The 24110-nt window shown below is 33.0% G+C and overlaps 1 protein-coding gene across 6 annotated transcripts in view; it reads right to left on the reverse strand.

The window, feature by feature from the left end:
* LOC132740887 (protein phosphatase 3 catalytic subunit alpha-like) overlaps nucleotides 1–17115 on the reverse strand; it is a 51340-nt gene extending 34225 nt beyond the window's left edge. For 5 of the 6 annotated variants that reach the window (XR_009627223.1, XM_060728945.1, XM_060728955.1 and 2 more), the window contains exons 1-6: nucleotides 16924–17115; nucleotides 10981–11181; nucleotides 6607–6731; nucleotides 6140–6251; nucleotides 2604–2749; nucleotides 773–912 (exon numbers count right to left, since the gene is read on the reverse strand). Coding sequence is in view for 5 of the 6 variants with exons in the window: in XM_060728945.1 (XP_060584928.1) it covers nucleotides 773–912; nucleotides 2604–2749; nucleotides 6140–6251; nucleotides 6607–6731; nucleotides 10981–11181; nucleotides 16924–16972 (773 nt within the window). In the remaining variant the exon portion in view is untranslated. The remainder of the gene's footprint in view (nucleotides 1–772; nucleotides 913–2603; nucleotides 2750–6139; nucleotides 6252–6606; nucleotides 6732–10980; nucleotides 11182–16923) is intronic. The other variant, XM_060728969.1, reaches the window with a different exon arrangement.
* Nucleotides 17116–24110: the final 6995 nt, after the last annotated feature.

Raw genomic sequence — 24110 nt, forward strand, 5'->3', positions numbered from 1 at the left:
AATCAATTTAAGGTCTTTTTTATTGCTGCATTATTACAATGCACCATTCGTTTAATGCAAGGAATGTTTTTTTTGTAATTTACAGCCAGTGCTTGATGGAAACACATTATCTATAAATTTATATTTCTACAGAAAAGCGCAGGCAATATCAAATGAAAGAGATCAATTTGTGTGGGCAAAATTCTCTGAAGTAAAGAAATAACTGGTATTAAAATGTACAAATCATAAACGAAAACCATTATTTAACCTGTGTTCAAGTGACACTATATACACCCCTTTATCTTGATATACCACTTCCTCTAATAACTGCAGTTATAAACTTATCAATGACCTTGAATTCTGTATCAATATAAAATCTACTAACATTTGTTAATAAATTTTATTCAAAAGGACAGATTCAAATAAATGAATGGTTAATTGTTTATTCTCTTTGTGTATATATATACATACAACTTCCTCTTTGTAATTCATACCCTTCCAATATTGTATTAGTAATAACTTCCTGGCAAATTAGAATGCATCCTGCTCAAATTTTGAATTGGAAAATTAGTACAGTAGTTTCATACTAATAAAATTTATCATTGAACAAAATCTGTATTTTCATATTTAAAATATTGAGTGTGTTAAGGGGATATTTAAACATAACCTTGCAAACAGTTATAACTGGGCAAACATATGCTATTAAATGTTTTACTTAATTCATACTTTTTTGGCATCTTACTTGAAAACAGATAGATATAGACAATGGTGTTTAAATTACAAACTATCTCACCTATAAAAGTATGAGCAACCTCGAACACTGTTATGTGTAAAATGTTCTGTTGTTTTTTCATTGCCAAAATCTTCTAAAGGGTCTGACCAGAGTAAATCACACATTGGCCCAAATGCTGGAGGTTCTTTAAATCTATCCAACTGAAATACAAATTCTTTTCTTTTTAAATAATGATTTAAGATGTGCCCTACACTAACCACCAACAAACCACCTACCTATGTTAGAAAACCATAAAATGCTACAATGATTACTAAATTCTGTCAAGAGTTATAATATCAACTGTAATCAGTACCATGATTCCCCCCCCCCCACCTTACAAATCCTGGCACCTGCACAAACACTTTTCATTATGCATTTATTCTGCACCCCTGTGCAACATACAAAAGTACATGATCATGAAATGTCTTTATACCTATCTTGTAATATAAATACTAAAATGACATTCATTCCAAGTGCTTTTTTACCTACATATGTCTTTATGCAATGCTAAATGTTGCAAAAAGACACTACAAATTCTATCAAAAATATGGAGAGAGATTTCTACGGGCATTGTACATTAACTTTCTATGAGGTAATACTTGTATATCCAAGAAAGCACTGTATTTATTAAATATTCATGACAAAATTACTATCTTTCTCACCACTTGTTTATACAGCAAGAGATAAACGACAAGCCAGCCACCAAAAAAATCAATTGAAACATTTATCCCCTTACACGCATTATCAGAAATTCATTTCCTAAAAGCTCAGACTTTATGCAAAAAGGATAAGTATCAAAACTCCCCCTTGGTGCACTATAAAAATGGCTAGCCTATTTTTGGCAGAGCAAATTTCAGTATACACTGTCAAACAAATGAAGTTGTCTAAAAGTTTAGGGCTATAACCTACTTGCCCCAAACAGACATATGTATATGTGTAATAGTTGTAAAGTATTAAGTTGTCTCTTTCAATCTGTGAAAGTCTTTGTTTGCTAAATAAATATCAATCATCCCCTTCAGATTGTAAGTTATGTGTTTTTAGCAAATCAAATAGTTTTTAGTTGAATTTCATTACCCAAAATGCACCAGTGTCAATACAAATCTACTCTTATGCAAATAAAAGTGAAATTTTGAAATAAAGATCAATAACATATTGAATATTAATGTGAAAACTGATATGACATTTCTAATTATAATCTGTGCCGTTTTTTTATATTACCAATATGAATGCTGATGACATGGTGATACTTTAGTGTTATGTAATTTCAACATTTTAAACACCTACACTGAAACATTTAATCCAGATATCGAAAATTCCTCTTGTCTGCTAGTAATTACAAGTAAAATTTAAGAACTAAACGAAGGAAGAGTAGAAAATTGTTGCCTGCTCATAGAATTTGAAAGCTACTCGTCCTGTAAGACAAGTGACTCTGAAAATATTTTTTGATGCTTGTCATCATAATTCTTATAAAATTAAAATTTGCAGGTTTCCATGACAAGGCTGGCTTTTGTTTTATCTCTTTATTAAAGCACAGTATATGTAATCATACTTTTGCTGATGTACTGGTCAAATGTTATCTTGTACCCCTCTACTCTCATAAATAGCAGAGACTTCATAATTCCACTCCCACCAACAAGGAAAGGCCCCAACCTGTATGGGACAGTCCAATCAAAGTCCGACCATTTTTTTATATAATATAATATAATGTTACCTAATACCGTTCTTACGCATGTAAGAACTATCCCTTATTATATTTTCATGCTAGACGTAACCCTCACCAAATGATATGGCAGTGCAGGAACATGGTTTAGAAATGGTGCATTTAGTATAAATAAAGCAAAATATGTCTTACCTTTCTGATATCATCTAAATTGTGAATTTCTGGAGAAAGCCCACCATGTACACAAAGGAATTGTTGATTCATTAAAGCTGAAAGTGGCAGACAATCAAATGCATCCATGCATGCATCATAAACACGCTCAGAATACTTTATTTTGCCTGAAATTAAAGAAAACATTTATAATGTATTTTAAGTGGTTCAGGTTCCTTTTAACAACTGAGCAAGGATGCAAAATGTAAAGATGGCCTAATAATGTCTGCAAAATAATGCTTCATTTGAAAAATAAACATGAAGATTTGAAAATAAAAGTATTACGGGCAAAATTAACAAGTTAGTTTCCCTACACCAGATTTTCTGCTAAAAAGACTCTTTATTTCTTTCTAAACAAACTCTTTCCTGTGTAACTAGACCATTTACTTGACTTTAGATGTTTCATCTAAAAATAATCTAAAACAAAACTTACAAATAATAAGTTTGATTTAATAAGAATGTGTAATTCAATCAGTCAACAAACTATTTTTCAACTTTGTCATAATTAATTACAGAAAGTGGATTTTTAAAACCTAAATCCTAATTAAGTGAAAGAAGTTGAGTGAAAATAACAGTTTCGAAAAAAATCAATTAAGAGATCATACTTATCTGAATGTATCGTTTGCAGGTTTTAATTACCGCTTCTCAAAAAGTTCGACGTGATTAAAGAAACATAATATGAAGTTTAAGTAGATTCTTAGGAAAATAAAAAGTTATTTAATGAAAAAGATTCACATTTTTTCCGGCCTAAAAAATTCTAAATTAATGGCACTTTAATCTACAGATTATTTTTACTGCAGGATTAAAAACCAGCAAAAGTATGATTATAATTGATGAAGAAATTATCATATAAATTAAATGTAAACACCTTAAGGGGGGCAGAGGGAAATAAAGAAACATGATATGTGGAAAAAAGATTGAAATATTCTATAAGCTAAAATACTTCTAAATTCAACTAAATTTTTGTATAGCAACCAAATTTTCAACAAGAGCAGAAAAAATACGGCTATGTTGCATAACCCAACTCTTGCCCACTATTTAGTTTCATAATGATTTATACTTTGCTTCAAATATTTATGTGTAAATTTAACCATATTTCCAACGATTTGAATTACCAATGCATGAACAAATTTAAATTAGTAAGACGCAGAAAACAGACGTGCTATCTCCTCTGACAGTTATCTAATAATGTTAAATCACAAAATGTTTCAGTAATTCTGGCGTATCGAACGGATCATTTTGTGAAACGACACTTATACGTACTGAACAGAAGGACTATGACAAGCAAAACATAACAGACACGATTTACCTAAAAGATCTTTCCTACTTAAACTTTCTTTTAATTCTTGTTCAAGATATGAAAAACCCAGAAATTGCATCTTTTGTCAGTAATTAACCAAGTTTTTGCAGAAAAGACACAGCATGCTATGTTTAATATAAATTTTCTTAAGCAAGAGACGTTTTCTTTCAAGTGTGCAAACCAAAATGCATATTATTGAAACGTGATCAAACAAATAAACATTTGACTTACCTTCCAGCTGTTTCATCTAAACCAAAATCTAAATATAAAACTTAACACAATCAATCCTAGCAGAGTGATTTAAGTAAGAAAACCTGATGTACATCAATCAATCAACAACACTATTTCTTCAACTTTATCAATCAACAGTTAATTACAGACAAAGTGGAAACTTTCTAGTACAGAAACCTACCATCTATACAACTAACAATTACAGTTCAGAAAGGACAGTAATATAACTTATCAAAGTTTGGAAAATTGAACAATTAAGAATCATATCTGCTTCATCTAGCAATGTATCTTTTTTCAGGTTTTTGTAATTTGTACCGACTTTTCTCTGACAAAGTTAACAAGACTGTTGATTAAAGATAAATAATTGCCAAGATTCTACAGTCTTCCAACATTTCCTTGAAGAAAAATAAAAATTTAGCATTACTTATTAACCTGACATTTCAAAGATTCACATGCTTTTTCCGGCTATCTAGCAAAGAATTCTCCTTAAATTAATGATGCCCACTTTACTCTAAAAGAACAGTTTAATCTTTTCACTGATAGACAAATAAAGAACCAGCACCTAGGTAATATTAACATTAAATGTATTAAGAAAATTTCACATAAATTAAATGGAACAACCTTAAAACTAGAAAGTGTTTGTGGCGGCATGGCAGAGTGGTTAACATGTTGGCCTAGTAATATCATAATCGCTAGTCGCATGGTTTCAAACCCAGGAACGGATTCGAAAGTGTGTCTATAAGCTAAAATAGCTTCCTACACAATCTAACTAAAATAAATTCTGTATAAACCAAACATTTTAACAAGCCCCAGCAGTCACAAAAATCACTGGCTACTGTTGAATATACCACCAAACTTTTGCCAAACTATGTTATGGCCCTCAGACAGTGACCCCTTATAATGCTCTCAAATAAGTATGTGAAGTTTCAACCTATTCTCTTCAACAGATTTGAAATTACCAACTTGCATGGAAAAATTTACTTAGTAAGACGCCGAAAACAGTACAGTAGCTCTTCCTCTTGTTTTAACAGTTGATCTAAAAATGTTAAAATCACCACAGAATGCTTTACTGCTGAATACTGGCGTATCTGAACTGGCTACTTTTGCATAATTTGAAAACACAGATCATTTCAATTTATACTACTGTAACATGAAGGCTTTAGCTAATGACAAGCAAAAACATAACCATCACACATTATACTAAAAGAGTCTTTTATATCAACTTTTTCTTTTTTATTCTTGTCTCCAAAATATCAAAAGCCCCAGAAACCTGTGCATCTTTTTTGTCAGTGAGAAATTAACAAGTTTTTGCAGAAAAGACATCAGTTCACTGCTAAATCTTTAATATAAAATTCCTTACAGCAAGAGACGTAAATTTCTTGTCAAATGAATGGCAGGAAGACAGCAAAATCAATATTATCTTGAACAGTGCATCAAGCCTTAAAATAACAATTAAAGAAGCTGGTTTAATTTCCTTCAGTCTAGAGAGTATTTATGAAACTTAATTACATTCACCCACTCACCACCCTCATCACAGATCCTTTATTTACATAACTTGGACAAGTTCACATCAATTATATCAATAACAGCCATGCTAAATATACATCACAACTTTACCGGAAAGCACTTTTCATAATTAAACACTTTTACAGGATAGAGAAGATCTTCTTCCAGTGAAAATAAATTTCACAAACAAAACACATTCACACTGTAATATGAAAACATGGCTTTTCATATTAATTGCCTCATTAGCTATAGATTGATAAACTAAACTCCTACAAATTCAATATTGCTGTATTTAGTAAGTCAATCATTTGAATTAGCCTTTCAGCAAGTGCACTTCTAATCAGATTTACAGATTTAAAATATGTAGCTAATTAGCTATTGAGGAATTTGGAGTTAATGAACTTCATTTCTATCAATCTATTTTACTAAGTCTTGTACATGAATTGGTCATCTGGGGGGGAAAATATACTGAAAAACTTACATTCTTGTTTGAATGTGAAGTACTCTGTTAAGTGCCGACATTCATGGTTTCCTCTCAACAGAAAGAATGTGTTGGGATATAAGATTTTCAAAGCCCATAGGTATAATACACACTGAAAAAGTAAAAACCGAATAATTATACACATGTTGCCAAATAATTCAGTTAACAGTTATACAGTATGTCAGATAAAAGTTATTAAATTATCTTAGTTTCTCATAACAAGAAATTTACTATTCAACAGCAATTGTATACTTTTTATTCAGTTTTACATGATGTTATTCAGCAATACTAATCTATTCTCATTTCAAGATTATTCTACAATTATAAAACTGAAAGCACTAATGTAAAGAATTCAGTTACCATCAAGATATGCATTAACTTTCATATAATTTTAATGTGAAGCCATTGGGACAGCTAAGTATACAGCTGGTTACAGAGAAAGAAATGAAAGAATCACTAGGACATACCTCTATACTAAAGTAGCCTCTGTCTACATAATCACCTAAGAAGAGGTAGCGTGTGGTAGCTGGAGGACCTCCAACCTCAAATAGCTTCATCAGATCATAAAACTGGCCATGGATATCACCACATACTGAAATATACAAATGTTTGCCAAATATTATTGTCAAATTTTCATAAAATGTTAAAATATTAATTATGTTTTAACCTTTTTTCACTTCTTACATAACATAGATTATGATATATATATTACACACTGGTTATTTCTCCTTTCTTTCTTTTCCCCAAAGAAACAATGGGGACGACAGGCCAAGAAAGAATAAATCATATACAACCTGCATTTCTGCAAGACAAGTTCTATTTTCTTTCCATGAACAGATCTTTCATTATCCCTATATTCTTACATTACATAACTCTCTACTTATTAGTTTTACCATTAAGTCCAGCAATCATTAAATGAATTAGATTCACTTTCTGCTCTATTGTCTAGACAAAAATCAAAGGAGGAAGACCTTTAGTGATTATTTCTGGCTCTAATTTCTTTTAACCTCTGGCACACTGGCATGCAATATGTCCCAGTAATTGTATGTTAGCCACTTTATCAATACTGGATATAAATTTTAAGTTTTGTTTAACACAAGTTTATCACAGTTTTTGTTAACACAAGTTTATCACTTACAATAACCCAAAAGTGATTAATAGACAGGTAGCATGTTCTCTGGTATTCAATGAAGCATAGAATTATAGGGCACTTTGATGTTATAAAAAAAATCAATAAATGCAAAACTACAGCAGTCTGTGAAGATGTTGCAGTCTTGTTTTTAGGAGAGTTAATGTTATTTCCTTGCAAAGGGATCTTTAAAATTGGATTAACCTGAACTATCTTCAAACTTTTGTAAAATGATGTTCCTTAAGAAATATATGTATGGAAATGTCTTAATGAACTCTTAAATTTAAAGAAAACTGGGAAACATTCACTTTTCTATCTTGATACTGACAAACAAATCTTCCTACATAATTTGTCTCGCTATAATGCTGTTTCAGTTTCAAAAACAGTGTTGTAATTTCTGCACAATTAACCACATTTCTGAAATTAATAACAACACAGTCTCTGGCAGACACCCAGAAGCTTAATACCAATATCTAAGGCAAATGTCAAAGTATGACTCACTCACAAACTACTACTGTTTACAACAGTGATAAAAACAGCTACCTAAATACATCCAAAGGTATCTTAAGAATTTCAATAGGTTATCTTGCACAACCACAGAAGCAGACCTGTATGGCATTATGTTTTGCGCATCTGTTATTTGACATACATATGATACAGAATCACTGTTTTCATTTACAAGAAACAACAACAATAGGTGTTTTCTTTAACCTCTCTGCTCTCCAATATCTTAAAGGCTTCCATAATTTAATAGCTTTTTTTTGTCTTCACCTAAGCTAAAAAAAATTTAGGTGTATGTAATTTATTATTAATAGTAACACATATCCACACCAACGCTGGTTACCTGTAGACAGCCTGAATCATACAATATTTGAAAACTATCCAAGATAATATAGGCAACTTTCAACATAGATTTATAGGAAACAAAATCTATAGATTAAAGGCAATTAATGATAAAATGTGTGATTTTGTTCATACTGTATATTCGCAAAACCATGCCATATAGAGGTACATGGTGCTTTTGCCTATTTCCACTATTTCTTACATGCAAAATATTGCAGACTTGCAAAGAATCAATATGTTAAGTTTGGTTTATCATGTTGTTTTTTTCTCCCAAACTCAGCATGCCCACTGGATATTTCTAAACGAAATTACAGTACCCAACATGGCTTGAAGGCATTGGATTGCTCACCTGATATATTTTGCAAGGAAAGGTCACAATTTTTCTATGTTCAAGTCCAGCAATAAGGTCACATTGGTTTTGTCATTTTTTACACAAGCTGCACAATTTTTTGATTATTTGTGTATGGAAAATGCTCAATTGATGACAAATACATGTACCTAAGCTCTAGACATTGTAGCTTCTGAAATAAGTCTTTTAAGATATTTTTACTACACAGGACCAATTTGACCCTAGGGCCATGATTTATTTAACTTTTGTAGAGGTCTACTTGGCAATGTTACAATCATGCCAAATATCTAAACTCTAGGTATTGCAGTTTCATAAAAGATGTAAACTGTGCAACCCTAGGGCAAGGCCATTTTTTTATCCCAGGGGTATGATTTATACAACTTTTGTGGAGGACCACAAGGTTATGTATGATACAGGCAAAATATCTAAGCTCTGGGCAGATAATCATGAAAGCAAAATTTTTCAGCAAAATACCCTAAAGAAAACAAAAATTGTGAACAGATCAAATAATGATGTGATATGAACAAACATTTATTAGAAGACCGGATGATTATAATAAACATCAATTTTTACAAATGTTTTTTTTTTTTAATTTATGGTTTTTTTTAATTTAACTTGTCATGTGACATGTCAGCTTCACCTTAATCCGGCAGAATAATATTATGGTGGCTGTGGAAATGGCCCAGAATGTTTGTGTAAATACATCCACCAGACAATGATTTGTGTTTTCATCAGAGTGCACAATCTTCAACAGAAAATTTCTTTGCTCAGATTTAAATACAAGCCATATTTCCCCCCCCCCCCCACGGCCCAGATACAATTCCCCGATTTTCACCCCTTGTCTCATGATCTGCAACCCCCTTTACAATTTTTCAAAAAATTCCATCAACAAAACTTGGTGTAGTTAAGGTCCTTAACTCAAATCAATTGCCCCTCACCACTAAGGGTACTAATCATGACTTCTTACATGTGAGGAAGCTATCCAGCTAGCTTATGGAACTTCCGTGGTACTACTCAGGTGCCAGTTTGTGCCTGAAATAATGCACAAACAGACCCCTGAAGTCTTTGCTGGAAGGTCGCCATATGACCTACACTGTGTTGGTTGGAACAACCAAATTAAATGTAAATCTTCAATACAATTAGAATTGTGTGTAAAAAGCTAAAAATTACCTGAAGTAATGTCACCACAGAACAGCAGGATTTTTTTTACCATGTTTTAACAACAACTGCATCTTAATTTTACAATAGCTGTCAACAAACCAATTTTATCTATAAAGGCATGATTTATTTTGTGATTTTTTTTACTTAATTGGGAAGAGCCCTTTGCCTCTTGATTTTGAAAAAAATGATCGCTAAAATTGCTAATTTGTGAAGTAAACAAGAGCTGTCGGTAGGACAGCAACGCTCGACTATTCTAAGTGCTTGATAGTAAAAAAAAATGCTTGATACAGTTACCTCCTCCTGTTTACAGGTTGGGGTAATGATGGTGAACAAGTGTGCAAAGTTTCAAAGCCATATGTCAATGAACTTTGAAAATATTTGAGGTATTACAAAAACTTTAACATAAATTCGAAGTCGAAAAAGGGGCATAATTCTGTCAAAATGCTTGATAGAGTTACCTCCTCCTGTCTACAGGTTGGGGTCATGATGGTGAACAAGTGTGCAAAGTTTCAAAGCCATATGTCAATGGACTTTGAAAATATTTGAACTATTACAAAAACTTAAACATAAGTGGTTACGCCGACGCTCGGGTGACTGCAATAGCTCTACTTATTCTTATTGAATAGTCGAGCTAAAAAGTAGGTTTAAGTTCAGATTTTTGGGAAAACTGCATGATTTTAATGAAAATTTCTATTTGAAAAGGGCCTTTTATAGGAAAATAACTGGCATGACAAATGTTCTTTTGCTATACCTGCAAATAAGTGCAGGTGCTTAATCAATGACCAGGTCAGATATTGAATGAGTGACATATTCACCTTCTTAGGGCATTGAAACCCCGCCTATGAAGTATGTAGTCTCCTCGAGTATGTTGGTGTTTTGTAGACTGATTTTGGTGTTTTGTAGACTGATTAAGTAGACTGATAAAATTTTTTTTAAATATCCATAGCAATTGCTTATAGTTAAAATGCAAGTATTGGACAAACACTGTTTGAAGCCGAGCCAGACGTTCATCACTGGCCTCTGGAGATTCTAATGATTACCGAGATCAAACACACAAACCAAATGTTCATGAGACATAATGCTTTAAAAACAACAAAAGATTGTTTTCTAGGTTTTAAGATGACCCAAAGATGCAGTTTTTTCTACAACCTTTGCCTCATTATGACCACTCTGAGAACCTACCAGATACCCTGAGATATGGATACTGACCAACTTTGAATATAAGCAGGGGATATTCATATAACTTTGTATGTTCAAAAGGCAAAATACAAGCTTCATAGGTTTAAAGCACATTAGAGAAGAAATTCAGTACTGGCTAGTGCCTACAAATGAATATTTTATTATGAGTAAATAATTCACCTGTAACTGGTGCTTCAATATCGATCATGGTTTTCTCTTGTCGTAAAAGGGCAGCACCTTCATTAATGACACGCAGAGCAACATCTTCTGTAACCTTGCCTTCAAGAATAAAATGTTGTTTCAGTACATCTGGTCGTGGTTTGCCTTTAGCATCAAAAACTTCATTCATAGTAAGTCTGTGACTAGGAGGAAATGGCACACCTGAAAAAGAGTAAACTAATCTAAACAAGGGTACTAAATTTCATATCTGTGTGAAGGGTGTCAATAATACATCTGATAAAATATAGCAGATTTTACGGGGCAAATTTTACTTTTGGATGTCCTTTATTACTAACAATACCCATAAGCCTGTGTTTTGTTGAGTAACAAAACACAATAACTCTCTACTTGATGACATTTTCACTATTCTAAAAACTTTCAAATTAGATCTGATAGATTGACAAATTAAAATCAAAACATGCCTATTATAGATCATAGTTTTCCCCATAAAGAAATAAATTTTATTGCTCCTGCAACTATTAAATACTTTGTTCAGTTTAAAGTTACATCAACACAATTAAGATAACATGGCAATTTTCCAAAATGACAGTGAGAACAGAATTATAGCTGTCAGTAGGACAGCATATTAGTTGATAATAAAACAAGAGAATGGATAATGTAGAAAATTTTTAAGTTGAAAGGGACTATACTTATGTCAAAATCTATGCTAGAGTAATGGGCCTTGGACAGTGACCTCCGTTTATACTCTCAATAAAGTGTACAGAGTTTCAACCCATTCCCTTCAGTAGTTTGGAAATACCAACCTACACCTAGCTGACTACAATAGCTCTTCCTATTCTCCAAATAGTCAAGCTAAAAATGTATGTAGAGCGTCCAAGTAGGGCTTTGTTATTAAGGTATTTTTTTACTGTAAACACAATTTCCTCCAAAATCAGTGAATTTGAGGGTAAACAAAACAGGACTTCCATTAAGTTCCAAAATTTCCAAGTTAGGGACTGCAAAATCCCTGACAATGGAAATCACATTTTATATGTGAAGAAGGAAAAGCATTACATATTTGAAGTCACAGCCCCAAATCTAAAAGTAAATGAAGCCCCTCATTTTTGCCATACCACTTCAGTCTCTAGCTTTAATACATTTGAAGAAACAAAAATTCCTGCAATACAAAAGACTAATCTAAATGAAAACTATGCAGCCTTACTCAAAGCCATTAAATAAATCTGTTGCCATAAAATGTCCATTTCCCTACAACTGTAGAATCATTTAAGTGTATCAGTATATTTGTATTGAAAAATGGGAAGCTTTTTAACTTTAAGATTTTTAGAATTTGACCAATAATGAATACATGCAATAATAAGTCATTAAGAGGATGCATGGGATAGCAGTGTTTTTTTTTCAAATTTGGGGGAAGGGGGTCGGTGCCCTTTGGAGGGGAAAAATGCAATAGGAGGGGGAATTTTAATTTATTTTATATTCCTGTAGAAAAGGGGAGCAACTCTTGCAACACAAGTTTAAAATACATCGCTTTTTCTTGATATACGGATCTAAAATATTAAAGAGTCGCATGTTAAACTTGTTGGGACGCCTGGAGTAGCTCCCCTTACCTACCTGAGAATGATTTGTAAACAACCTTGCTTAACAGTCAGTGTAACAGGCATAAAATAAAACAGTTTTCGGTAGTTAGTTGCAAAAAATTATATTAACTGCAGGCAAATTCGGGCTGCCGTATAGGGGGAAATTTTGGCTTTCAGGGGGGGAAACATACTATTTTGAGGATGAATGGGGCCGAATTTCGTCGAATATTTTGGTGAAAAAAAAACATTGGATAAATAACTTTTCTCAGAGCATGAGTGACATCACACACCAACTTTCAAACACCTCTGTTTGATATTCTGAAGTTCATCAGGGACATTTGTCCTGAAAGTAGCATTGGCTGTCAGTACAAGATAACACATGCTAACATACTAGAAATGTTTTCAATATGCGTAATTAGTAGATGCACGATTTGTTCCAATGCTTCAAAACTGGTTTTATTGGCGCAGATTCAATTTTCCAAGTCAATTTTTAACTATTTCAATTCAAAACCAATAATAAACATGCTAAAATGTGAGTTCTACCTCCTCTCTGACTGGTCTACTGCTTTCTGTTACATACAATTGGTTAATTTAACTCGGTCAAACAATCAGTGAGCCTGTACAGGGGTGTGGAATTTTGGAATTTTTCCACTTGTCCGAGGACAAGTTGGATTGAAATTTCTAGTTGTCCGCAGCCCAAATTTACTTGCCCCCCCAAAACAGTGCGGATTATGTAAGTTCAGCAGCTATATTTTACTAACTGAACATTATCTGCAAGTTTGACCATAGACATTGTCTGAATTACCTTCTTTTGGCAGCCAGACAATAAACTAGCTATCCTGAAATAAATGTATTCCTTTCGAATCATACTAATTTCTATTATCTCTCTCTGACCTTGTTTTTTGACTCTTTGGGAGTTTCTACAGGCTTTGAACTATTCATTATAATAAAGAATTTGTTTAAGTTTTTTTTTGTATGCAAAGAAATAAACTTTGCAATGAAATCATCTGTGCTTTATATTTTTTGCCGCAATACAACCAATGAGTTCCTATAGCACATACGTCTATTGAGAGGCTTCATAGGGGGTAAAAAGCAAAACAAAATGGGTTATATAATTAAACTAGTTTGTAAAGGTGATATGCAATATTGGAATGAAATAAAATGATATAGAGTAATCTGTGACCAAAATTTGGCTTTTAATTTTTTCTTAAATGGCTCTGACATTCACTTGCCCGCCGACAAGTCCAATGAAACAAGAGCTGTCAGAAGGACAGCGCGCTCGACTTTTTTAGTGCTTGCCTATAAAACAAAACTTTGACAGTTAAGGGCACACAAGACTTTAACTAGGAATTTCTAAGTACAAATCAAGAAACATTTTCACAGAGTTATCTTCTCTTGCTTACAGATAGGTCTCATGATGGCACATAAGAACTCCAACTTCCAAAGTAATATCTCAAATGGTTAAGTCAACAAGTGGACAAGAATGAAAATCTTAACTGAGTTTCTAAGTCAAAAAGGGCCATAATTCAAATAAAATCCTTAACAGAATTACCTTCTCCTGCCCATGTTTTGGGACCATGATGGTAAACAAGTATTCCAACTTTCAAATTAATATCTCAAACAGTTCAGTCAAAAAGTGGACTGGTACTAAAAACTTAACCAAGATTCTAAGTCGATAAAAGGCCTTAATTTTTAAAACAAATCCTTGACAGAGTTACCTTCTCTTGCGTACAGATGGGGGTAATGATGTGAAATAGCATTAAAAGTTTCAAAGCAATATCTCAAAGGGTTAAGGCAATAAGTGGATTTTACCCATATTCAATGTATTTTCTAAGTCAAAAAGGGGCATAATTCTGTCAAAAACCTTGACAGAGTTATGTCCTCTTGTCTGTTGATGAAGGTCGTGATGGTAAACAAGTATGGTCAGTTTCAAAGCAATACCTCCAATGGTTTTGAAATAAAGTGAGGTGGTACAAAAAACTTAACCAAGCTCAATACACTTTCTAAGTCAAAAAAGGGCCATAATTCTGTCAAAAACCTTGACAGAGTTATGTACTCTTGTCTGTAGATGGAGGTTATGATGGTGAACAAGTATGGTAAGTTTCAAAGCCATACTTGTAATACTTCTGAAATAAAGTGGGGTGGTACGAAAAACTTAACCAAGGTGTGACGCCAACGCTAACGCCGACGCCGACGCCGGGGCGAGTAGGATAGCTCCCCTTTTCATAGAAAAGTCGAGCTAAAAATCGACTTGTCCGCTGGCAAAAAGGCCCGAGTCGGACAAGTTGGACATAGGAATTCCACACCCCTGCTGTAGAGTTGTATTTTCGGTAAGCAAATCAGAATAGCTTCATAAAGTCAAAGTAGAAAAAATAAATCTACAAAAATCCTCCCTTACAATTTCCCTAGGGTAAGGAATTAAACAAATCAATGTGTAAGATATTTTTCATGCGCGTCATGTCCAAAGCCAGTAACTTGTAAGTACAACTTAAGTCTTGATGTAACACATGAAAATAAACCACTGATGTTGATGTGTATAAAAAGCCTAGATTAGGTTCAGAAAATTGTTTGTTTAGTTATATGGTGCACAAACACAATTTCTGATGTCATATGATGCCGAAACAGGAAAAATGACTTTGGCTAACCCGTGTTATAAACTTAAGTAATACCCAGGGGTCAAAACCACTCTTCCTGTCGGAACTAAAGAATGCATGGACTCTAGTTATTCAAACCAATTTAGTCGCCTCTTACAATCATGCAGGGCTTACCAGTGGCTGCAATTCCGATGCCTCAATCCTTAAAGACAACCACTAAGCCACAAGGGGAAAGTTCTGAATCTGATAAAAAGTGAGATCTGTAATGTGTTCTAGTTATATTACTCTGATAGTTTGTTTGATAGTTTTTGCAAAAAGACCACTTTTTATTTTCCTAAATGCTACTTGTAAAGTTTATAACTTAAGATAGTGATAACACAACTAAAGAAATGCCAAACACTATGTTAAGGGCCAGTCAATTTTAGAACAAATAAGCAGCCAGTCTCCGACTTAACCCACACAACTGACAATAGTCAAGTAAATATGTGGGTGGTCAAATAAAAAGTCCAAGCGGGTAGCCTGTCTGGTTGGGTTCACTTTTTTGTATCATTATAAATGTTCAAAATGTGAGAACTGAAACTCATACGAAATATTGCCGATTGCTAGACACCCTTGTTAAGCTTCTTTTAACATTACTTATATAAAGGCTCTTTCAATAGTTTCATTTGCAAACCTCAAAAATGTCCTTTCTAGATGTATTTAAAGTACTATGCCATAAAGAAACCTACCAGGACAAAATAATCATAAAATAAATAAGAAAACGTCATAATACATAGAAAAATGTTGGTAATGCCAGTTTCAGTCAACATGGTTACTTTACAAAAAGAACTTCAAAAATTATGTGTCATATAAATATGAAAAAGGGGAAATAATTCTCACAAAAGTGACAGTAACCAATTTTTTTTCTTCTGTTTATGTCATTTATTATGCTCAATAAACAAACAAAGTTTAAAATAAATTTATATCTTTATTATTTTTCTAGAAATATGACTTTTTATGTCATACAAGCCCGATCAGGCATTTTCACCAGCCTGTTTAACTTTCAGAATTTCAATGCAATGCAGTGTATTAACAGACAGTTTTCTTTCCAAAGGTCCCCTTTATTCCCTTGGGTTATGGACTGCTATTACAAGTGACTGTTGGTTAGAACCCTACACTCCATGTAGTACCTGATGTGCAAAAAAGTTAAAATTCCAAATCAACTGGATATCTATGTGTATGTCAACCCCTCTAGTACCAGTAAGTAATGATTTTTAATTAAAGATAATCGTTACACATGTATCTATTGTACTACAACTATTAACACAGACTTAAGATCAATATCTATCTGTCACAAAAACGTCAAAAATGTCAACTGTCAAACTAATAAAAATTCCTATTTCATATCCGAAGGTGTTGACATGAGCCCTGTTTTCTACATTTTGAACACTGAATACTGTTTTTAAGAAGTTAATGTGAACCTTTTTTCATGTCCGATCATTTATTTCGCAAAAATGTATTAATTATTTATGCAACTTTTTGACGTTTCCGGTTTGTTGTCAAACGTCACGAAAGTGAAACCTGTCACTGCAACAAAGCTTTTAATTCGGCGATATTGCGACTAAAAACAAAAATGCATCCACTTTTGCAAAAGAGCAATTCCAAAACATTTTTGTTCGCAATCAAGCCGTTTGTTTAGTCCTGCCAAATACGGGAATATATAGGTAGTTTAATGGCCGACATCCAATATGGCGTACATCGGAGTAGCGAATAAACAAACAACACCAATCACTTACTTTTCACAACCCTTTCAGTCGTAGAGAGCTTGCCGTCGGGCGAAGCCATCTTCAATGTCTATTAATCACTTATTAAAAGTCAAAATCCGGCGATTGCCCGCCGTAAGAGAGATATAAATGGATTTTCGTAAAGTCAGAATATCCGATTGTAAGATGGCGTTGGCAACATCTTATTTGCATACGAAATGATTTCGTGCGCATACTTTTGCGCAACATTGCCAACGCCTGGGAATCAATAGCCGTCTTCAGAGCTGAACGCTACGATTTCATCGGTGTCCTCGAAGTCACAGCATCAGCTATTAAATTTTTACAATTTCGTTCGGAAATGTAGACATACTGGAAATTTAATTTACAAAATAACCAGTGAAAAAAATTAAACGAAAGTGTTACAATAAATATAGGTTAATTTAGGTAAATAAGCCTGGTTAAAATACATGTTTGCAAGCTTGTGTGTTTGTGATCTATGTTTATATAATTTTACCTCTTTGACCACGAAAATGACAATTTAATGAAAAATAATCCATGTTATCGATCAAATGAAATCAATAATTTTACGCAACTACTGTAGATCAAGAACCCTGTGTAGATAGCTCAAAGTAGATCTAGGCCTACAATATTTAGGGAATTTGATATTTTTTTAATTCTATATTTATGTGCATATATGTAATAATTATATTATTCAACGAGTTCAATGCATAAAATTATTTTATTGAAGCTACATGAATTTAATATTTTCTAATCTACCCAAAACCAGTAAAAAAATATGTGTACATATGTAGGCTAGACGGGGTTATTTAATTATAACCAGAGACATATAGATAACTGTTATCTATGTCTCTGTTATAACGCATATAATCATATGAGTAAAATTATATACATATATAGGGCCTATATTTTTCACAGCACATCATGGTTTTGAGCTTAGAATATTTTTAAACATTCATTCAGATATTTAGAGTTTTAATATATTTGTGCGTGTATGTATATGCGTGCTCAGATGCTTTAAATAGTGTAAGGCTGAACTTATTTATTTCAGAAGTTTTTAATGAGTTTTTCGATGCGTTTGTAAACATGTAATTTTGTTCCGAACTAGGGGAATCGTTTTCACAAAACTGTATTTTAGTCCGACAGTGAAAACAAGTGGGCCACTTACTTACATTCAAATATATGGTTTCTTTACCTACAACACTAGTTAGTTTCTAATTTTTGGAACCCAATGAGTTCATTTCCCATTTTTAAATTACATATGGGGTTCTATGAGAATTTCTGTCATAATAGAAATATTCCGGAGCGGTTTTCCGTACAAACAACACGGTCTACCGTAGTTCACAGTGAAGCTGTACATAACTGTAGGGAAATCCCAGCATTTCCGGATAACATCTATAATTTGGGTACATTTTTAGGCCATATAGATGTCCTTACATAATTTTGTCCGACGGGGATTCAACATGTCGGATTAACAGCCACTGGTGTTCATTTTTTATGTTACACAATGTTTGTGCTCACTATTCTTCGACAGTTTTACTTTAATGCTGTTCACTAGGAAACTAACTATTACTTACCATATCATTTGATTTAATATTTATTTATTAAGAAAACGCGACAATTTTATATCGTGAAAAAAAGACAGATTTGCAGAGATGACCTACTTTTAATGAATCGGACATAAAATTATGTTATCTTTTTATTCATAGCCTTTTTAAGAATAATTCACGATAACCATGGGAATCTGTTCATGTTACTATGAAAAGATTGTTTGTAAAACCTAAGGGCCTAGCACATCACTATTGTTTTCTTTCTCTAGGTTTGAAGATGAACATCAGTGTACTATTTTGTTTGTGGTAATGCTTTAATTAAAATGTCATTCCCAGTGTTTCAGCCGTCTGCAGTATATACAACCTTCATAGGATAATAATTGACTGTAGAAAGTAGAATACTTTTAAAGTTGTTTTAGTGCGAATGATTGTAGAACAATGTAAGTTGCATCACTATAACAGATGACTCTTTTGACAAACAAAATAGATGTCGACTTCACGATGATCAATGAATAAATAGGTAAAAGGCAAAACGCCGCAAATGTCACACTGTCAAAGACTTTTTCTATGTGTCGGATGATTCCTTTGGTGAACAGAAAAAATATTGACCCTTAACATGCTGGAACCGAAAGAGACTATTATATGTGCAGAAGGCATCGGCTTACACCACCATGTGTCTAATTTGTGGTATGATTATCAATCTCTGAGCAAAGACGCAGTGACATTGACATTGAAAACGATTAATGATGGTACCGATGTACAATGATTAGGGAGGCCACTGCACGGGTATACAGACATGCCTTTTGGGCTGTATTTATAGCAGGTGTACTGGTCTGTTCATCTTGAGTCAATTCCTTCAATATGGCAATTACAACCAGTATCAACAACCACTTTCTTTTCTGCATTGAATTTGTTTGAAACTGATTTCATAGTAAAACTAACCACAGATATTGTGATTAAATGTTGGGATTATCATTATTAGCAATGAGTCAGTCATAATTTTATTTGATTAATAATGTCATGATAATAGTGCATTTGATTAGTTCTTGGAATCGTTAAAGATACGGAAGTGGTAGACTGAAGATCAGTGTTGGAATAAAACTTATATTTTTCGCGGAAAGAGAAACAGTTTCAAAATTTCCAATGAAAAACTTACAAGTATGTAAAGGTGAAACTCAGATATTTAACACGCAAAATATAGTTGAATGACAGCCAACGCAATAACATTGTTAACAACACTATAAAGACGCTACAGGGCGGGGGTGTCGAATGAATACGTGCATTGAATAACAAATTATTTTATAAGCAATTTATTTTAAGCGATCTTCACAGGTAGCTCATCTTTAAAGATCATACCTATTGTTTACTGAAGATTACGAAATATAATTTATAGTTCATTTTATTCATTATGATTATTCGCAGGTATGAAAGAGACCAAGGGGTAGATTTATTTCTTACTGATAACTATAAAATTGGGTAAATTTTGAAATCTAATTACATAGTAAAATCTGAAATGATTACACACATGCTTGACTGATAGCAAACGATTTTGGTTCTTACTTTGAAAATGGTAGTAAGAGAGGGAAAACCTCAAGTAGTTCTTCAAAAGCATTGGGCATTTAAAAGTTGATTCTGCTTTTAAAGCATAGTATGTACACGTAAAGATTCTGGTATTGTGGCGAAAAACATATATAAGACAATAATCCAATAAATAATGCAAACTACATGTTTTTATCAAATGGTACTTTGAAGACAGGATTGTAATTTCGGTATCTATATCTTATGTAATTTAGGATAGGTTTGTTTAATAATTACTAGTATATAAATTCTCTTCAGTGACAGATGGCTGGCATAAACTGCCTTCTTCTCAGGTTCAGGATAACGAAGGGCGTCATACAAATAAAATGTAAACATAAACAGAAAAATCAAGTAAATATTTTTGAAATAGATTAAAGGGAACGGTGGCCAAGCGATTAAGGTGTCGTCTACCTCTTATCCCAAGGATGATGGGTTCGAGCCCTTCATTGGTCACCGCGCTGTTTTCCCTTCCACAATTTTTAAATTTTTTAAATTTTCGGGTTTTCCTTGGGGTAAACCCTCCCCCCGACGAAATCCCAATAAACTAGCTGGATAGCTTCCTGACATGAATACATCCAAATTCCTGGCGGGATTCGAACTCATAGCGATGAGGGGCAAGTGGTCTGAAGTCAATTACTTTAGCCACTCCACCACAGATGCACCTTGAGCTAAAATGAATGTTTGAAATGTTGCGTATTATCGGAAAGATAAGTGGCTATAGAATACATAAATATAAACAAACACGAATTAAAGTCAAACACCGCAGTCTGGTAGAGCCCCTCCACCATCCCAACCCCACTTTTAATTGCCCAAAATAAGGCATTTATCGCCCCAGTAGGACATCTTCATATTGTATTCAACCAATACTCTGAAATAGTCTTTTGTATTCTTTTTAGCATATTCACAAGAAGTCAACATTGTGGTCCTTGCGGTTCACTTTTCTTTTATTTATTTTTTTGTTATTTACAGTACATGCATGTAATGCTTTTAGTTATAAGAACGTGCCATTTTGTATGTAATAAATGCTTTGGTGTATTGTAACTGTATATAAAGTAATACAGACAGTGACATTAAATGTTCTCCTTTATTTAATATAGAGTGGTCCCAGATTTATCATAATAAGAAACGACGAAACAAGGTTGTCCCTGATGAAACGCCTTCATTTTCTATGAAACAAATACAGAAACTCGTTATAGTTGTAAATGAGGTAAAACAGTGCCTAGAAAGTTGAATTCATCGTGAATGAAAAAATGTAGTTGTAGAGCCGCCTTTTTATAATAACTGGATTTGAAACAATACAGTACATGTCCCCCAATGTATATAAGAAACGTAAGTTGCGTTTTATCATTACCCTAAATGTGGCAATGCACTTGTTCTATGGTTCAATTCACGTTGTATGGATGTAAATTATACCTAAATGTGGCAATGCACTTGTTCTATGGTCAAATTTACGTTGTATGGATGTAAATGATACCTAAATGTGGCAATGCAGTTGTTCTATGGTTCAATTCACATTGTATGGATGTAAATGATACCTAAATGTGGCAATGCAGTTGTTCTATGGTTCAATTCACGTTGTATGGATGTAAATGATACCTTAATGTGGCAATGCAGTTGTTCTATGATTCAATTCAGGTTGTATGGATGTAAATGATACCTTAATGTGGCAATGCAGTTGTTCTATGGTTCAATTCACATTGTATGGATGTAAATGATACCTTAATGTGGCAATGCAGTTGTTCTATGGTTCAATTCACGTTGTATGGATGTAAACGATACCTAAATGTGGCAATGCAGTTGTTCTATGGTTCAATTCACGTTATATGGATGTAAACGATACCTTAATGTGGCAATGCAGTTGTTCTATGGTTCAATTCACATTGTATGGATGTAAATGATACCTTAATGTGGCAATGCAGTTGTTCTATGGTTCAATTCACGTTGTATGGATGTAAATGATACCTGGATGTGGCAATGCAGTTGTTCTATGGTTCAATTCACGTTGTATGGATGTAAATGATACCTGAATGTGGCAATGCAGTTGTTCTATGGTTCAATTCACGTTGTATGGATGTAAATGATACCTGGATGTGGCAATGCAGTTGTTCTATGGTTCAATTCACGTTGTATGGATGTAAATGATACCTTAATGTGGCAATGCAGTTGTTCTATGGTTCAATTCACGTTGTATGGATGTAAACGATACCTAAATGTGGCAATGCAGTTGTTCTAATGGTTCAATTCACGTTGTATGGATGTAAATGATACCTTAATGTGGCAATGCAGTTGTTCTATGGTTCAATTCACGTTGTATGGATGTAAATGATACCTTAATGTGGCAATGCAGTTGTTCTATGATTCAATTCAGGTTGTATGGATGTAAATGATACCTTAATGTGGCAATGCAGTTGTTCTATGGTTCAATTCACATTGTATGGATGTAAATGATACCTAAATGTGGCAATGCAGTTGTTCTATGGTTCAATTCACGTTGTATGGATGTAAATGATACCTTAATGTGGCAATGAAGTTGTTCTATGGTTCAATTCACGTTGTATGATAAAATGATAAAATGACTTTACAACTACATTTGTTTCATAAAATATTAATTATAATAATTTACCATTGGAATAACTGCATTGCCACATGTAGGGAAATGATAAATGTTGTATGGAACAAATATAGTTGTTTTATCATTGCCCTAAATGTGGCAATGCAGTTGTTCTATGGTTCAATTCACGTTGTATGGATGTAAATGATACCTTAATGTGGCAATGAAGTTGTTCTATGATTCAATTCACGTTGTATGATAAAATGATAAAATGACTTTACAACTACATTTGTTTCATAAAATATTAATTATAATAATTTACCATTGGAATAACTGCATTGCCACATGTAGGGAAATGATAAATGTTGTATGGAACAAATATACTAGTTGTTTTATCATTGCCCTAAATGTGGCAATGTAGTTATTTTAATGGTTTAATTCAGTTTAAAAAAAAAGAATAAAACGTTTTAGGTTTTGCCCTTTTATAACACCCCGGGAATTTTAAATAAAACAAACCAAATGGCTGTTTTAAAAAAATTCACTTTTATTTAAAGAAGTGTATTTATTTATAGTCCCTTCCCTTTATCATAACTGTTAATGACGCAATCCAGTAGCCCTATTGAATTCCTATTTAATGAAATAAATATTGTTGCATCGCAATAGTAAATAAAGCAATACAATTGTCCATTCGACACTTTCATTTTGTATGACAAACTTGCTTTCACTGTGGACTTAGTTCATTATAATGTAACCACAAATGAACACACTAGCGTTGCATGTACTAACCTCGTAATCAATAGCGAAACATTCTTTCGAGGAAATTTAATGCACATTCCGTGTATCTGAATTGTATTTTATAACGTGTTTTTGCTGTTTCATTGGGTATTTTTGCTAATTAATACAGACTCCGTTGTGTTGAAGATACCTTAACATGCAAATCCGGATATTATTCATTATTTTCCAGGTTCATTTGGACAAGGGAAAAAATTGCCGTGTTCTAATTAGTGGATTATGAAATAATCAGGCTAACAGATTTGCTAATAAGTGGGAAACAAAATATGCACAATTTAATGATCCATTTTTTTATCAAAAGATTTTACTAATTATAAAATTGAAATGTAAAATGATTCCAGAAAATCTTTAACGGTAACTGTAACATATTCTACTGCCTTTTGAAAAAGAACGCAGAAATGAATTAAGTTTATTTAATATCAAACACCACTACCTAATTGACATGCAAACACTTTACAAACAAGCAAGTAATTCTTTTTCATGAGTTGAGAATACCTTTTTTTAGTAAATAACATTAATAAATCTATATGTGAGCAGACTATTGATAGTACATGTATTTTATTAACATATCTTCAATATAATAACATACAATTTTTATTTGATTGGTCAAAAAGTAGTTGTTGCCCAGCCTCAATGAACGCAATTACAACTTGAAAATTCCCTGAAGAACAACTCTTGCTTCTTGCCTGTTAGTTCACACGATCACCAACCGCGAAACTTCACCTTTAGAA

This window comes from Ruditapes philippinarum, unplaced genomic scaffold (genome assembly GCF_026571515.1).
Source record: "Ruditapes philippinarum isolate M1 unplaced genomic scaffold, ASM2657151v2 ctg179_1_1_1_1, whole genome shotgun sequence".
NCBI lineage: Eukaryota > Metazoa > Mollusca > Bivalvia > Venerida > Veneridae > Ruditapes > Ruditapes philippinarum.